General features: G+C 33.9%; 1 protein-coding gene across 1 annotated transcript in view; it reads left to right on the top strand.

The window, feature by feature from the left end:
• Positions 1–16,641, top strand: part of DLGAP2 (DLG associated protein 2) — a 1,170,371-nt gene that overhangs the window by 893,071 nt on the left and 260,659 nt on the right. The window contains exon 4 of the mRNA XM_051976005.1: positions 14,975–15,040. Coding sequence (XP_051831965.1) covers positions 14,975–15,040 — 66 coding nt within the window. The remainder of the gene's footprint in view (positions 1–14,974; positions 15,041–16,641) is intronic.

Raw genomic sequence — 16,641 nt, 5'->3', positions numbered from 1 at the left:
TGGATATGCTAGGGAAATTTCTTTTGAGATGTGATTCATAATTCAGTGTAAAAATGTGACTATTCCAGGGCATTTAAAGAAATCCATTAGTAATCTTTACAACAGGGGCTGAATACAGGCTGGTTGCATAAATGTTTGTTGAGCTGAGTTACACAGCTGTGAACAAAATGGAAGAGGAAATCAGCATTAAAACTAATCAATGTCATTGTCCTAACAGAGCATAAATGAATCTTCAATTTGAGCAGATTTCAGCCCTTCTCATTAGAGGAAGTGGTTAAAGACATGGCCTTGTTCATTTCTCCTTCAAAAGTTAACTTTCAAATGATAAAGTGACTCAGATTGCTGGATAAGATGCCAGAAAATTGTCATTCATTTTATTAACAAAAGAATTTGTTGAGAATGCTTCTATGTGCCTAATAGCTCTATGAATCTGAAATTGGGGAAAACATGAGAAAAATATTAGATTTGGTTAATGTCATCAAAGGTCTTGCAATCTTAACTAAAAAGTCAAATACATTTGAAAAAAAGAGATAGGGAAGGCAATGATAAGAGCTACCTTAACCTGTCTGGGGTGTATCTTTTCTTCTTTGGACCAGATGATCCCTAAATTCTCTCCCTTTTGCTAGCTCTTATGAACACCGTCCCTTCTTTGCAAAGGTGGAGATTATAGATGTGAACACTGCATATAGATATAATCAGATTTGAATGATGTGTTGCTAAAATGCTTTTTTTGTCCTCTTTATTCTTTGTTATAAAAGTAGGTAGGTGTAAGACATTTTAATTTATAAAATTTTGTAATTTTATTTGTAAATTTTTTATATAATATTAAAAGAACACTAAACATAAAAAATAGATATATCCTGTGATGTATTAAGAGATTTGTTAGTTAAGGTAGTTAGTTAGTTAAGGTAGCCTTAAAGGATTTATAAAATTTGGAGAAAGAAGAGGGAGAAAAGCATTCCATATAAGTAGATTAACATGACCAAGACAGAAAGATGGGAATGAATATATTATTTTAAGAGAACAATGAGAACACAAAATATTATGCTAAAAAACAAAACAAAACAAAAAACCTTCTAGATTTAAAATTGTAGGACTAGGATTCAGATCCAGACTCTGCTACTTACATGCAAACTATGATCGCCAGGTATTTACTTAGTCTCCTTGAATCCGTTTCTTCACCTGGAAAAGAAAGGAGTTGCACTAATTGGTCTTTGAAGTACTTTCCCTTCTTTGATCTATAATCCTATGATTTAGTACTAAGGCCAAGAGAATTTAAGTAACTTGTTTAAAATAAGGCAAGTATTAAATAGGAGAGCTAGTACTGAAACCCAAAGCTTCATTCTACTACATGTTGACTTTTACAATTTAACTGTTGCTTTAAAAACTGATGTCACTATCAAACAAACAGAAGAATGTTTCATCTCCCATACTAAATATGTAAAAACGCTCACTTGGAAAGAAAATATTTCATCCTATGATTTAAAAAAACCAAAATACAAAATTATTCTCTTCAGACACCAAGAGAAAATATATCCTCCCGACTAGCTCTTTTTAAAATTTAGTGTGGTTTCCTGCAAAGGGCATGCAGCATTTATTTATTGTTTGATTTATTGTCAGTGCTATCAGTGATTGTGTGAACTTTGGAAAATTATTTAATCTCTATGAACCTTAGCTTCCTCATCTATTAAGAAGGAGTGATTTCTGCATTTCCATAGTTTATACAAATATTTTTATTGCAAATATGTAAACATCTGGTGCTTTATTAAAAAAAAAAAAAAAAACTGTGCCCAATCCAGTGACTAAAATGATTTAATACAGCAATGCATTTCTAAGTTTTTTGTGAGAAAGATTCTACTTAAGTAAAACTCTTGGTGTGAATGGCAAAAATTCCAAAAGAAAATTCATTACTTACATCACTCTCCTATCACTAGGGTTTTAGCACCTATTTTAGACTTACCAAATTTCAAGAATATTTGCATGATAGGGCATCATGGTAAAGAAGAGAAGGAAGAGAGATAGAAAAAGTGAGGGAAGAAGGAGATGAATATGTCTATCTTCAGGCTCAGAACAGTGGAGGAAGAGTTAGAGAGAGGATGGGAAATGAAGTTGCATGTTTTTAAGGTAATGAAGACATAAGAGAAAATCATACACCTTGACCCAAACAGGAGTCATGGAGATTTGAAGACACTCTTTGAAGAGGAATAAAAAAGTATCTCAAAGCAACAGACTTGGAAGTCCTTTAAAGCAACAACTATTTACTGATGTGAGGTGAAGTTTTACATGAGACTCTTTTTGGTACTATCTAGTAGAGAAGATAAAAAAAAATAAGCTAAAGAAGGTGAATAAATCACTCTGAGATATATGGCTTAGGTGGTCTCTAATAGAACTAATTTTAAAACATCACTAATAATACCCCCTCAGATACATATCAACAAAGCTGGTAGAAGGCCAGAAATATAAAGTGGATCACTTAAGTTCACATAGGTAACATGGAAGAGTCAGGATTTTAACTCAGATCCTATAATTAATTCACTATTCTTTCCACTGCACCATATTTTGGGCTTAAGTGGCACTAGTGAAAAGACAGCAGCAAAAGAGAAACTCAGGTGAAATAGCTACTATCTCTTGCCTTATCTCAGCTAAGAAGGCTATGAACTGCTCAAAGAGACATTCTAACAACTTGAAGTGATGAGCTTTCTTGCCTAACTCTAGGAATTTGTTCCCTTTTTTTCTAAGACTCTTTGATGGGCATGTCATGCTAATGAACTCAAACTCTCCCACCAAATGAATCAATTGTGACTATTCACAAAGATACCAGAACAAGTCAACAATGCAGATCATAACACTTTAAAACTATTATATGTGTATTCCTTAAATTAGTTTCTCCAGAGATCTACTGGAATTTTTACTGGGAGAAAAATCAATTTAAAAATTGCTACCAAATTGTAGCTTAGTCCTTGAAGGAAAAGTTTTGTTTGTTTTAAACTCTTAATGGATCCCTGCAGTTCTAAAGCTGATATCCTCATATCTTGACCCACAAACATTAAACCCCCACAAAATGTAATCTCGGAGTGGAGGTCCCAAGTTGTTGCTGATAGTGTAGGTAACCTAGACTTTTCACTCACCCTGGAAATAAGGAAGTCAAAAATCACAGATTAACTCCTTCACTGAAATATAATGAAAATCTCTTACTTCACCTTAGTGAACATTACAATATGCTCAGGGGTCCTCAAACTACAGCCTGCGGGCTAGATGCAGCAACTGAGGACGTTATCCCCTTCACCCAGGGCTATGAAGTTTCTTTACTTAAAGGCCCACAAAACAAAGATTTTGTTTTTACTATAGTCCGGCCCTCCAAAAGTCTGAGGGACAGTGAACTGGCCTCCTCTTTAAAAATTTGAGGACCCCTGAATTTTAAAGCATAAAATTGCTCTTAAAATTTTAGGGTGGCTTGTATTTTCAGCTTGAGCCCCCATCCAATGTAATCTCTACTTACAATCAAGCTATTTACAGAAGTCAAATAACAGCAATTAATTAAACTTCACTAATAAAGCATAACAGGAAAACTTGCAAAATAAAAATCATTTTTAGCCTTCATCAACTTATGAAACATATATGCATACAGATTCATAAAGACACATATTCTTAGGCCAGTAGAAAAAAGAGAATACAAGTCAATGCTGTTATTCATAAATGTACCTGTCTACTGATATCTAGAAGGATAAAAACCTTTCATATACAAAGGTAAATAGATCTGAGAAAATAATATCTATAACCAAATAATCACTGTAATAAAGGATTGCAAAGCCAAAATTTATTCTAACTATTTGTGAAGCTCTGAATGTTTTTATCTGAAAATACTTGAATCTTTTTCTTAGGAAATGTTAAAAAAAAAAAAGCAAGAAAGACTTTGTTTTTTATTTTAAATGCTTTGAGTAGTGATCTATCTGATGCTCCTTGTTGTTCAGTCCTTTCAGTCCCGTCCAACTCTGTGAACCCCATTTTCAAGTTTTCTTGAAAAAAATACTGGACTGATTTGCCATTTTCTCCTCCTCCTGCCAACTTATTTGACAGATGAGATAAAGTGACTTTTTCAGGGATACACAGCTAATAAGTGTCTGAAGCTGAATTTCAATTCATGAAGATATCTTCCTAATTCAAGCCCAGTGCTCTGTCCACTCTACCACCTAACTGCCCATCTGCTACCCCTCTTGTTGCCAAATCTCTTCTTCCCTTCATTCCCAGTCACTGCTGCTGGATTTTGTATCTACAGATTCTCATTTCACTGTTCTGGAAGGATTATCTCCCTTATGTGTGAAATATCCCTAGTATTCACAAAGAATGCTCTGATTCCACAACTAGTCAAATTCAACTCGACTAATTTCTATTGTTAAATAGATTGTATTTATATATGGAAATCCAATAGCTCAATTGAAAATTGAGTCCAATAGCAATTGAAAAGTATTATGGGACTCTTAAAAAAATTAGAGGAGAGTATTAGATGTGGAAGGATATTGCTTTTTACTTAATGGAAAAGAGTAGAATATAAATGCAGACATCCAAGAGCATCAATATAAAGTATATTCTAGAGTCATCAAATTCAAGTATTTTATTGGCTCTTCCCCAGAGTTTTCATTCATTTGTTTAATATTTTGAAAAGAAAAGCAGTACTTTCCCTCAATTGTTCATTGGTAAGATTACTTTGGAGAAGAATAACTGTGTGACCTTAGACAAATCCCTAAACATGAATGTGTTTCCATTTCCTCATCTGTATTAAAAAAAACAACAATTCACTATTTGCCTCTCAGAACTGTGAAGAAGACATTTTCCAAACCTTAAGTCAAAATATTTATCTTGATAGGTTGTAATTTAATGGGAAATTAAAGCTGAACAATCAATCTATTTCATGAGTAAATTGAATAGTATATGGAGTATTTGAAGAAGCATGTTTTACTGGTTAAAACAACTACCTTGGAATCAGAGTCCTGAGTTCAAGTCCCAATTCTGACGTATATTAGCTGTGAGATTTTTCAATCCTCATTCTTCATGACTCTCCTTCAGGCTTGTCTCTGTTGATCTATTGTTGTTGATCTCTAATATTGTCTTCTCTTTAGGTTCTCAGGATACCACTCTGATTTGGTTTTCCTCCTACCTATCTGAGCACTCCTTATTAGTTTCCATTTTTAACTCCTCCTCTATATCATGACCTCTAACCACAGGTGTATCACAGGGCTCTGCCCAGGACCTTCTCTTCTCCCTCTATCTTATTTCATTTGGTCATATTATCAGTTTCTATGGACTTAATTATCTCTGATGATGATCCTCAAATCTACCTATCTTGCTCTAACTTCTCTATTGACCCACAGTCTCTCATCTCCAATTTCCTCTCAGACATCCAGATATGTAGTTGATATTTTAAATTCAACATGTCCAAAAATGAGTTTCTTATCTTTTCCCCAAAATCCTTCCCTTCTTACTCACTTTTGTATTACTCTAGAGAGCAACATTATTCTCCCTTTTTTAATTATTTACCATCTTTCTCCCTCCTTCTCTCCTTATCTCTCTTTCCCTCCTCCCTTTCTTCCTCTCTCTCTGTCTTTTGTCACACATCCTCTCTATCAGAGTCTATCTATTTCATGGCCTATCAATTTCATTTTTGTATTATCTCTGGAAAATGTCCCCTTCTTTTCTCTGACACTGCTACTACCCATAATGCACTTTCACCACTTTACATCCTAAAATGCCATATAAGTATTAGCTATGATTATAGTTAGTGGAATTTGTGGCTACCACACAATCAATCTTTCATTAATCTGTCCATGGATCTGCCTACTTCAAGCCTCTCCCCATTCCAATCCACTAAAGAACAAGTTCAACAATGTCATCCTCCTACTCAAACACCCGTGGCTCCTTATTGCCTCCAGGATCAAACACAAAACACTGTCTGGCATTAAAACCCTTCACAATCTAGCTCCCTGGTATTTTTCCAGTCTGCTTATGCCTTACTCCCCACTACATAAGGGTAGATCCAATGACACTGTCTTCCTGATCGTTCCACAAACAAGACATTCTATTTCTCCGCTCTGGGCATTTCCCCTGGCAATCCCCTGTGCCTGGAAGACTCCTCTCTCATCTCTCTTACTGGCTTCCCTGCTTCTTTTAAGTCTCAGCTAAAATTCCATCTTTTATAAGAAGCCTTTTCCAAACCCTTTTAACTCTAGTTTTATTCATTATTTCCTATTTATGCTCTATATTCTTGTTTGTAAATATTTATTTGTAATCTTGCCCATTAAATTATTAGTTCCTTGGGAGCAATGACCATTTTTGCTTCTTTCGGTATCCCCAATGCTTAGCACAATGCTTGACCTATAGTTGGCATTCAGCAAATATTTACTGATTATTTTCCATCATCCTATCAGTGTCCCAGGTAAATTTCTAGGATTTTGAGTTACAAATGAGTTGATGCTCCCTATACTAAAGGAATTAAACACCCAAACATATAAACATATAATGTTTAAATAAAATTTTTATAAATACTAAATGATACACTTCACTACTCAGCAAACTGAGATAACTGGGTTGGTAGATGTAATAACTAGCAATGAATGGGAGTCATCAGCTGGTTCGCATAATACCTGAACTTGGGAAAGGAGTTACAACACCTTCTGTTGGACTCTTGTGATAGGTGGAGCTGAGCGACCCACATTCCTGCTTGTGTAGTAAGCACTGACAGCTGTGTTCATGTGGGTGGTCCCTGTTACTGTGGCTGCCAGGTGCAAAGAGAAGCCACAAGAGAGAGATTTTTCTCTAATGGAGACAAAACTCATTAGATGAATTCAAATGTCTAAATGTGAGGTTCCAATTTCGTGGGTGTGTTTTTTCCCCGGTTAAGCAAAAGCACATCTTTAGTGTCTCCTACCTTCCCATCCTTTAGTCATATCAAAGCCTGCCCTCAGTAGAAGATCTGATAGAAGTCATTTGTCAGTTAAGTGTGAATTTAAAGGGTATTGGCATTTTAAACCTTTTTCTAGAATGAGAGTGTGAAAAGCTAAAGGCTGTTAAAAATAACTTGTGTCAGTAAGCAAGTGATATTTTGCAACAGGCTTGAAAAAAAGCTTCTGAACCCATGAAACCACCTTATGAAGATCATAGTACTTCCAGGATGGCCCCAATTTTAAAGGTCATTACAGTGATGATCCACCATCTCTAGTTGCCAGGATGCATCAAGTGAATTTTTGTTCTGGATGAAGGTATAGCCAAAGGGCTTCATGCAAGCTACCCACATAACCAGAGAAAGGAAAAGTCAGTCTGAAAGAGTTTCTAAAATGCAGCTTTTGAGGATATAGGGAGCTATAGTTTTTAGTCTCCACTTATGATTTCATTGGTATAAAGAACTGTCTTTTTTTTTTTTTTAAAGAAAATGCTGATCAGCAATTTATAGTCTTAGCAATTTGCTTTAGAGCGCTGAGTGGCTAAGGGATTGTCCAGGGTCACATAAACAGTATGGAGTTGAACCCTGGAATTCTTAATTATGAGATGAGCTCTATTAACTACCTCATACTCTTTCTCCAGTCAATAACTCATTTCTTTACTCTAGTGATTTGTGCCTTTTGAGGTATGTCTACATGTTCCCTAATCACAGCTAGTCTAAATCTTAATAAATAGTTTCATGAATTGAAGCAGCTGAAAAACACAGTATGTCATGAGCCATGTCTAGTGACCAAACTCTCTTAATTTACAAGGTCATAGAAATAGTAGTAAATAAAGTTGGAAGAGAGATTTGCACCCTCATTTTGTGAGCTAGCAAAATTCATTTCTTTTCTCTGGAACTGGCTTCTACCCTTGTAAAAGGTTATTGGATTCACTGAACACTAAAGTTTCTTTCATTTCAAATATTCCATGATTTTGCAGTTCTCTACTAAAAAACATATTGTTCACTTCAATAGGCCTAAACATCAGGCTTGCCCAGCTCATTAGCGCCTGCTAGAATTTGACCTTTACTGCCATAGTTTGAGAATACTGAGTTACCTTTGTAGTAAGATTAGTGGGGTAGTGAAAAAAATACTGAAGAAATGTAGGTATTTTATCCTAGGACATATTGCATTACATTAATTCTTCATATGAGAGAGATAATGCAATATTGTCGAAGGAGCATTAATTTGATATCAGAAATCTGGATTTGAATCCCTTCTTTACCAATAACAAGCTGTGTGAAAGTCATCTCAGTACCAGGAATCCTATTTTTCTCATTTTTAAAATAAGGGTTATAATAATTGTGTCACCTATCTCACAGGGAGATTATGAATTTAACAATTTGGAAAAATTAAAATGCCACATAAGTATTAGCTATTATTATAGTTAGTGAAATTTGTAGCTACCACACAATCAAAAACAGAGAGGAACCTTAAGAGGCAAAAAAGACAGGATCAGTAAGTAAGCAAAGGATTTTTAAAAGAAAAGCAACATACTTGTGGTCATTCTTATCTATCACTTTTCCTCCTATGAAACTGCTTATGTATAAAAGCCAGCAGCAGAGATAACTGTTTCTGATAATCTGTTTTGATTTAATCACCTCCCCTTTTTAATTTTGAGAACAAGCTTCTACATTAAGGTAACTAAGGGATTTCTAAGCATAAGACTTGGAAGGAGGCCATGGAATTAAGTAATTTCCTTTGCCTACAGCAATCCCTGAATTCTTTTGCCCAGGTATGTCTTTCCCTAGATTTCCATGTCAATGTATTCTATCCTTGTGATTCTGAGAGGATATAGATCTTTGAGTAAGATGATCGAAGGGCATTTGAAAATCTTAGAGCAGAAGAAAATTCCCAGGCACCTGCCTGAGTAGATAAGATCATGAAGTGTGGTTATCCATGAGGAAATATAATCTCAGACTTTATTTGAAAACATTCATAAAAATCATAAAGCTAGAGCCAGAAAAGATGCTGGAAGTTATCTAGTTCACCCTGCTTTCTTACCAGATGAGAGGAAAAAACTCTTGTCTAAAGTAATATAGGCATTATAATTCTTCTCACTCAAACCAGGGTTCTTTCCCCTGGACTGATTACATTTGATAGTGTGTCTCCAAGGTGTTCCTTGTCTCTTAAGCTCTCAAGAATCAGTATCCAAAGGATAGAAACAAATTCTTCACAGAAATCTTTCAATGTAAAACTCCAACTTTGGTTTTTTAATAATATTAAAAATGATAATGAAAAGGCAAAAAAGATTTCAAATACATTTTACCAGAGGTGAAATATGATATGTTAGGTCATACTGCTATCATTAAGATCCAATATATAAGAAAAAATAATTCATAAAGTGAATTCAGCTGGAAAATATTGTAAGAGCTGTCTGAGTGAGGAAAATCCCATCAATAGTCATAACAGTAAAAAGACTGTTTCTCTAGTGAAGACTGAAATTCATTAGAAGCATTCAGATGTGTAAGTGAATGATTCCATTTTTTTTTTCAGTCTAAGGAACACTTCTATTTTTGCCAAGAAAATGTGATAGATATTTGGGCATTACTGGGATACAGATGCTATTAATTTTACAGCACAGATTAATCTCACATACATTGTCTATATAGGCACTAGTCCATTTTGGCTATGACATTTTTAGTGGTTTAGATAAGAAAAAATAAAGGGGTTGAGTTAGATACACATTTAGCTTATGGTTTCCCAATCTCATAATGTCTAAAAACCATAGCTAATGGAGCCATTGTTCCATTATATAATCCAAAATTTATTTTATTTTTGGCATCATATCATGTTTTATGCAAATAGAAAATTAAGCTTAGTTCTTCCCTTAAGAAGTGATAGGGACAAAATAGAGAGATCCAAAATATTCATATATAAAATATGCATGTTCATTTATTTCAAGCCAATTATATTATTATTTGGAATATTTGCTCTGTGCCAGATACTGTGATAAGTACTGACTACACAAAACCAAATGAAATAATCCCTATCCTAAAGGGACTTACATTCTACTGGAAATCTACAATATTTATAGACATCTAAATAAAAAGTTATTTTAGGATAGAGAAGGAACTAAAACTGGGAGGCTTGATAGGATAAGGAAACTTCAGTAAAGGATTAAATCTCTGAATCGAGATACTAGGGGGTTCTAAGATAAGAAGGTAAAATGGCAGTACATGGGAGATGGACACACTTCTGGGAGATGGAATATCATACACAAGGAATAGGTGACCAGGCCATTCTGGCTAGAATAGAGCATGCATCTTGGAAAGTTGTATGACAGATGTGGAAACAAACTAGAGACATTGTTGGACATCTTTAAAATGTCAGACAGAGGATTTTATGCTTTGTTCTACAGGCATTAGAGAGGCAATGAAAATTTTTGAGTAGAATGACATGGAAATAGATAAATATGGAGAAACAGAGTTTAAGAGAAATATAATAAATTCTCTTTTGGAACTTGAGTCCGAGATACTTGCAAGATGATAATGTATACATACATGCTTTGTTTTATTTATGTTCATAATATTTTGGCAAACCCATTTAAACTGATACTTGCTAAAGATTGGTATATAATAAACTATTTTAAATGCAAGATCTTAGCTTCTCAATATACCATGTAAATGCATCTTATTTATCAGATGTCTTGTAGGATTTTGTACCTTTCCTACAGGTGTATCAGTATTTCTCAAGTTGCACTTTTGTCTGTCTCTTATCTTGCTATGTTCTTACTATGTTCTCAAGATTGTACTATGTTTTATAGGGTGAATAAAAGAGAATGAGAGCCATGATCCCTACCATCAGAGGATTTTCAGGGGATTGATTAGAGAGGGAAAATTTAAATTAGGTCTTTTTTAAATTTTACTAACAATTAAATAGAAAGTGTGATTGAGGACAATGGCAAATAGCCCAATATGAATGGATAAAACTCTCTCCTAATATAATATTTTATTAGAAACACTAAATCTTCATGTAAAATTAAAAGTTATGTTTTCTAGACAAAGTCATTAGTTACTAATTAGTTCAAATTTAAAAATAAAAGACCAAGTGTAATTTTCTTCTTCACCATGAATTTAATTCATTAAGCATATATTAAGCATCTAGTATGTGCTAGGCCCTGAGCAAGGTCATAGGCACACAACTGTAGCATTTTCTCTGGGGCTATTTCCTAAAATGGCATTTGAAATGTCATTTAAATATAGGTAGTATTTTATATTGATCCAGTTTCTCTCTTCCCAGATAGATATACAATATCTTTAATAATATGATCAACAGATTGTCTCCTCTCCTCCTTTCCCCCAACAGTGATTTACTTTAGGGAATATGGCTTCAGTTCTCAAAATGAAATCTTGAAATTTGGAACTCCAAAACTATTCAACCAATAGATTTATTCATCACTTTACTAAGCAATTCTGAACTTGGATATTACTTTTATATGTAATCCAAGTTGTGAAAATTTAGTTTCTTTGGTCTTTTATCCACTGACCAAAAACTTTTTTATTCTCTCAAATAGAGGAATGGTTCACATCTTTTTTATACTTTGAATTGATTTATATAATTGAAGGGTTTGTGCCTTCCAGAATTACATTAATGAAGGAACAAAGAAGAATAGGCTGCCCTTATAAAAAAAAAAAAGAAAGAAAGAAAAGAAAAGAAAAAAAAAGCAAAAATGTCACTAACTCCTATTACTGGGATTTAAAAAGTGTGTTAACAGATACCAAATACAATCATGTATGTTTATATACCCACATGCACACACATATAATCCAAAGGGCTTTTATATTTTTAATTGTTTTGGGGGGGAAGGGACACGAGAGGGTAGTCTAAAGAGATCAGGAAAGATCTCATATAAGTATCCTTTGAACTGAGCCTCAAAATGCTCAAAGTATTACTGAAGAAAGAGGTAAAGATAGACCATTAAACATTAGAGATCCAGTATTGATTATCTATGGAAAATAATTTAAAATTCAGAAAATTTTTGTAGCTATTACAATTAAATTCAACAAACATTTCATTAAGCACCTACTATGTGCCGAGTAACTATGCTAAGGGACAAATTAGAAAAACAGTCCCTGCCCTGAAGAAGCTTCCAATTTAATGGGGATAAAACAATTTACAACAGGAAGCTAAAAAGGATGAGCAGAGGCAGGAAGCCACTAGGAGATAATATCATTTTTAGTAGAGTTTTAACCAAGCAGGAACTGCAGGTAAAAAGTAAAGAATTAGCTTGAAATTAATAATTCCTATTTTTAGACTTTATGATTAATGAAAAACTTTCATTTATTTTTATCAGTGTACAGGATGATTCATGTTATTTTGCCCATTAGAATGTACGCTCCTTGAGGGCACTCATTTTTTTTCTTTTTTTCATTGCATTTTCCAATACTTACTATGATGCCTAAACATAAACGGGTTTAATAAATGTTTGCTTTAGGTATTTGATTAGATTGATGAAAAATCCACCTACAAGGATGTAATGTGAGGAGTCACTGTTTTTGCCTATGTGCTGAGGAAAGTAACTTCAAGCATACAATAGCACTAAAATTTCTTTTCCAGTGGAATCAGAGGCAGTCTTTTAAAAAACCTAAGTGTTTGTTCTAGTTTAAGAGGCCAGTATATGGAACTTAATTTAAAATAGAATGTCTATTCATTCTGCTTTTGGTTAGTGGTCATTCTGGTAGTCAAATACTCATATTTTGTTTTTGGCAACAAATGTAGATTCAGCTTTGGAGTTAATCATGTTGATCATATGACCATCATCTCCATGGAAACTGGCCAATAAAAGAGAGTAGTTAATTAGAAACTGTCCATTAGATTTCAAAAAGAAGCAGAAAGCATATCCATCTCTGGCTTCATATTGTTTTTAATGTGATTATTGGACTGATGAGCTTTCTGGTTGATAGCTCATTAACAGAAAAATTTGACAATGCTGAAAATGCTATAAGCATACACAAACATGGAGACTGGTTGAATTATACTAGATTTTAAAAATAAACTATCTTCTACAAGCATTTATTGCAGTTCAAAGGGGTACTTAGAAATAAGACAACCTCTAGTTAAATATTCAATAAACACAATCCAAGACAGTAGAAGGTGGCTTCAGACATTGCCCAGCTGATTATCCCCATTTCAAAATTATCTTCTTTGCACAAACTAGTTAAAATGATAATCCATTTCTAACTAGTAGAACTCTGAAAGAGTTTACAGATGAAACTAGCAGGTTTTCAAGTCAACTTCATTCTGCATCTCAATGTATGTGTTAACTATTTTAAAACATATGTTCATGGTAATATATGCTGCTTTGAAGGTATATGACATTTTATTCTTAACTATTGCTGTGTGTAGGGGTCCAGAAAATAGAATTACAATGAACTTGAATTTTTTATATCAAAAAAGTCTAGTTCTGAGATTCAAGCAATTTATAAACCTTCCCTGTAATTTTAATATGATTTCATGTGTGTATGCCTGAGCTGTTTTTTTCTTCACAGAGTACAATGTTAATGCAGGGGTGGGTTCATTTTCCTAACTAACAGAAAAATTGAAAGCAATGGGAGAAAAAGATGTATATACAAAGATAAACATGCACAATTAATGAAGGAGAACTATATATTTAGAATGAAACAAGTTACTAGATTAAGGAATAAACACTAAAAGGGTGAGTTTTTGGTTCTTCTGTGTAACAGAAAAAGCACTGGACTAAAGAGAAAGTTGGGTTCAAACCTGTTATGAGAAAAGATTGAGCACCAACTATAGAAGATGAGAACTTGAATTCAAATTTCATTCTGATGTTTACTGCCTCTGTGGTCTATGGACAAGTCACCAAATGGTAGAAGAAACGAAGGTTGAATACTGAATTGGAAGCTTAGGTTTTAAATACTGAGTGTGCCACTTAATGCTTGGTGGCTTTTAGCAAGTCACATAAACTTGCTGCTCCTCAAATTCCTCATGTATAAAAAAATGAATTAGCTATCTTCTAAAGACCCTCCTAAGTGCTTGCCCTTGGGACTCAGTTTTTTCATCATTAAACTAGAGCTGGATTAGATAAGTCTTTAAGGTTCCTTCCATCTTTAGATCTAGGGTTCTAATAATAAAATCGACCTCATTGGGCTGTTAAAAGTTTTAAATGTATTCAAAATGTTTTTGATCCATAAATTATTATGAATCAACTATTAGCAATAAGAGATCATTTATATAGCTAAACCCATATTATGTATAGATATACATATATAATTTGTTAATATGTATATTAATCTGTCGATTAATACTTCTTGATTGCAAATAATCAAAGGCAGACATGAAAATATACAGATATGACTGGCACCATCAATACCAAAAGCTCCACAGAGATAGAAGCAATTAGATAGAAGAAAAAATAATGAGTTACAAGGAAGATGTATCATTGATATATGATGTATGATATTGTCCAAGCTACACTAACTTTGATAAACCCTTTTGCTTTGGGTATCAGATTTCTATATGGTATTGTGCTAGATGGATGCTGAAGTTTTTTCTGCTTCTTCATTTATGTAATTCATTTATATTACTTTTATATGGCTATTTAACATAGGCAAAATATCTGTGACTATAATATTCTTTCAGTAGAGGAAAGTGAATTAGTATTTTAGATAAAATATCATTGAAAAATAACAGCAACCCCTGATATAACCAGAGGAAGCACAAAATAATTATAGAAGTCTTTGTGTATCATTTGAAACTCTAAATTGATTTGAGACTATGCAGGATCATGTAAATATGAATTATCAGGACATAACAAAGAAAATACAGCACTGCCTTGGAATGGAGCTGAGAGAAATGTAGACACAGATTTCCAGATTTGTTTCATAAGGCAAGAAAAGACTTTCTAGATGCCGTTCAATACCAAACAGCAGCACTTAAAAAAAAATGCAAAGATCTCAAATGTTTTAAAGATTCACTTTGGAAAACTGTGATCCAAGGTGAAGAGATGTTAAATCCTTACTTTGTTTCTGTCTTTACAGAGGAAGAGGGCGGAGATCTGGTCCAGCCGGGGATCAGTTTTCCAGGGCCAGCAGAGGAGGAACTAGGTAGAGTACAGATACACAGTACTGGTTTTTGGAAAGCTTAGATTTGTGTTACAAAGTCATTTCCAAGTCTGAGTGACAGACTGTGCAACTAGTAATTGGTGAACCATTTGACAAATGTTTTCTTTTTAAGTATCTGTTTTTGAAATTTATTCTAATAATTGATGGTTATAATATGATAAAGGTTTGGGGTTTGTTTTTGAGGATTATTATTTTAAGGAAAAACTAAAGGGATTGTGCTTACAAAAGTTATCTTTAAAAACTGCAGATTTACCAAGATATTGCCCCAATCAAGACCAGTTATCATGACAAACAGCCAAAAAACAGACTAGGGGACTCTCCTCTTCTACAAAATGAGAGAGTTGATTGGGTCAAGTCACATCTAATTCTAAAAATCCTACGACTCCAAAGTTCTAAATCTTTCTAGCACTTAACACTACTTTCTACTTCATGTCTTATGAGGGGGAAACAAAATAGAATCTTTTGATTGTTTCAATATAAGAAACTCCCAAAGTGGAAAGTCCCTTTACATATGAAGATTAGCAATTGGTCTATAATTTTTCTTTCTAAAGATTTGCTTGGGGTGCTAAGAGGTTAAGTGGCTTGGTCTTGGTCACACAACCATGGCAGGTCAGAGACAAGCTCTTCTTGGCTCTAAGGCTGGCCCTCTCCTTACTAACCATGCTAGACCACCTCTCTCTTTGCATATATACTTACTGAATTTTTGTTGAGTAGTTTTGAACTGACTATATATTAAAAAACAACCCCTCTGGCTTCTTCTTCTATGTGACTAGATATCTCTTTAAGCTACATCTGTGTCTTCTGAATAAGAGGGTTTTAAATATAAATGTGGGGACTCAAATCCTTTTTATTTGTGTTTTTTTCCCCTTACAACTGTATTACTTGACACAAACCATCTAATTTCCCTATGTTGGCACAGGTTTGGATGCTGCATATGGATTATGTGCTTTTATCAAAGGGAGTGTTGAATTACTGTCAGTTTCTATTTGCCTTGGCACTAGTTACAATCATGTGGTAATTTTATTTTTCTGCTGGTCTAGGCACAATAAAGCTTGTGCTGTATTTGGCCATTAGGCACTTGCAGTGGAGTCATGATTACGTAAAAATGGCAAGTGCTTTTGTGAGAAATATTGAATACATCCAACTTTATCTTCTAACCAAAGAAGTGGTACAGATGGGTTAAACCCTCCCCCTTCTACAACAATCTTATAGAACTATAACAGATCATGGAATTCAGAATTTGAAGAAAGCTTAGAGGTTATCTAGTCCAATCTCCTTCTGATGAGGACGTATATGGAGCCCTAAAGAAAAGTGACTTGCTTAAGCTTACAAAGCTGATGGATTCAAACTCGAATCCTCCAGTTCCAAATCCAGTTTTTTTGGCTTATTTTTTACATAGCCCTTTTTAAAAATGCTAGTCCTTTTAAGGACCCTGTGAGATTTATAGTATATAAGTATTATCTCCTCTTCCTGGATGAAGAAATGTAGAGAGATGCTAAATGACTTGTCTGCCATCATGCATCAGAGATTTTATTTAATAAACCCATTTCTTTAAACTTTTCAAAGCTTTAAACTATTTCCCC

This window comes from Antechinus flavipes, chromosome 2 (assembly GCF_016432865.1).
Source record: "Antechinus flavipes isolate AdamAnt ecotype Samford, QLD, Australia chromosome 2, AdamAnt_v2, whole genome shotgun sequence".
Classification (NCBI taxonomy): Eukaryota; Metazoa; Chordata; class Mammalia; order Dasyuromorphia; family Dasyuridae; genus Antechinus; species Antechinus flavipes.
This window is presented reverse-complemented; position numbering and strand designations above follow the sequence as displayed.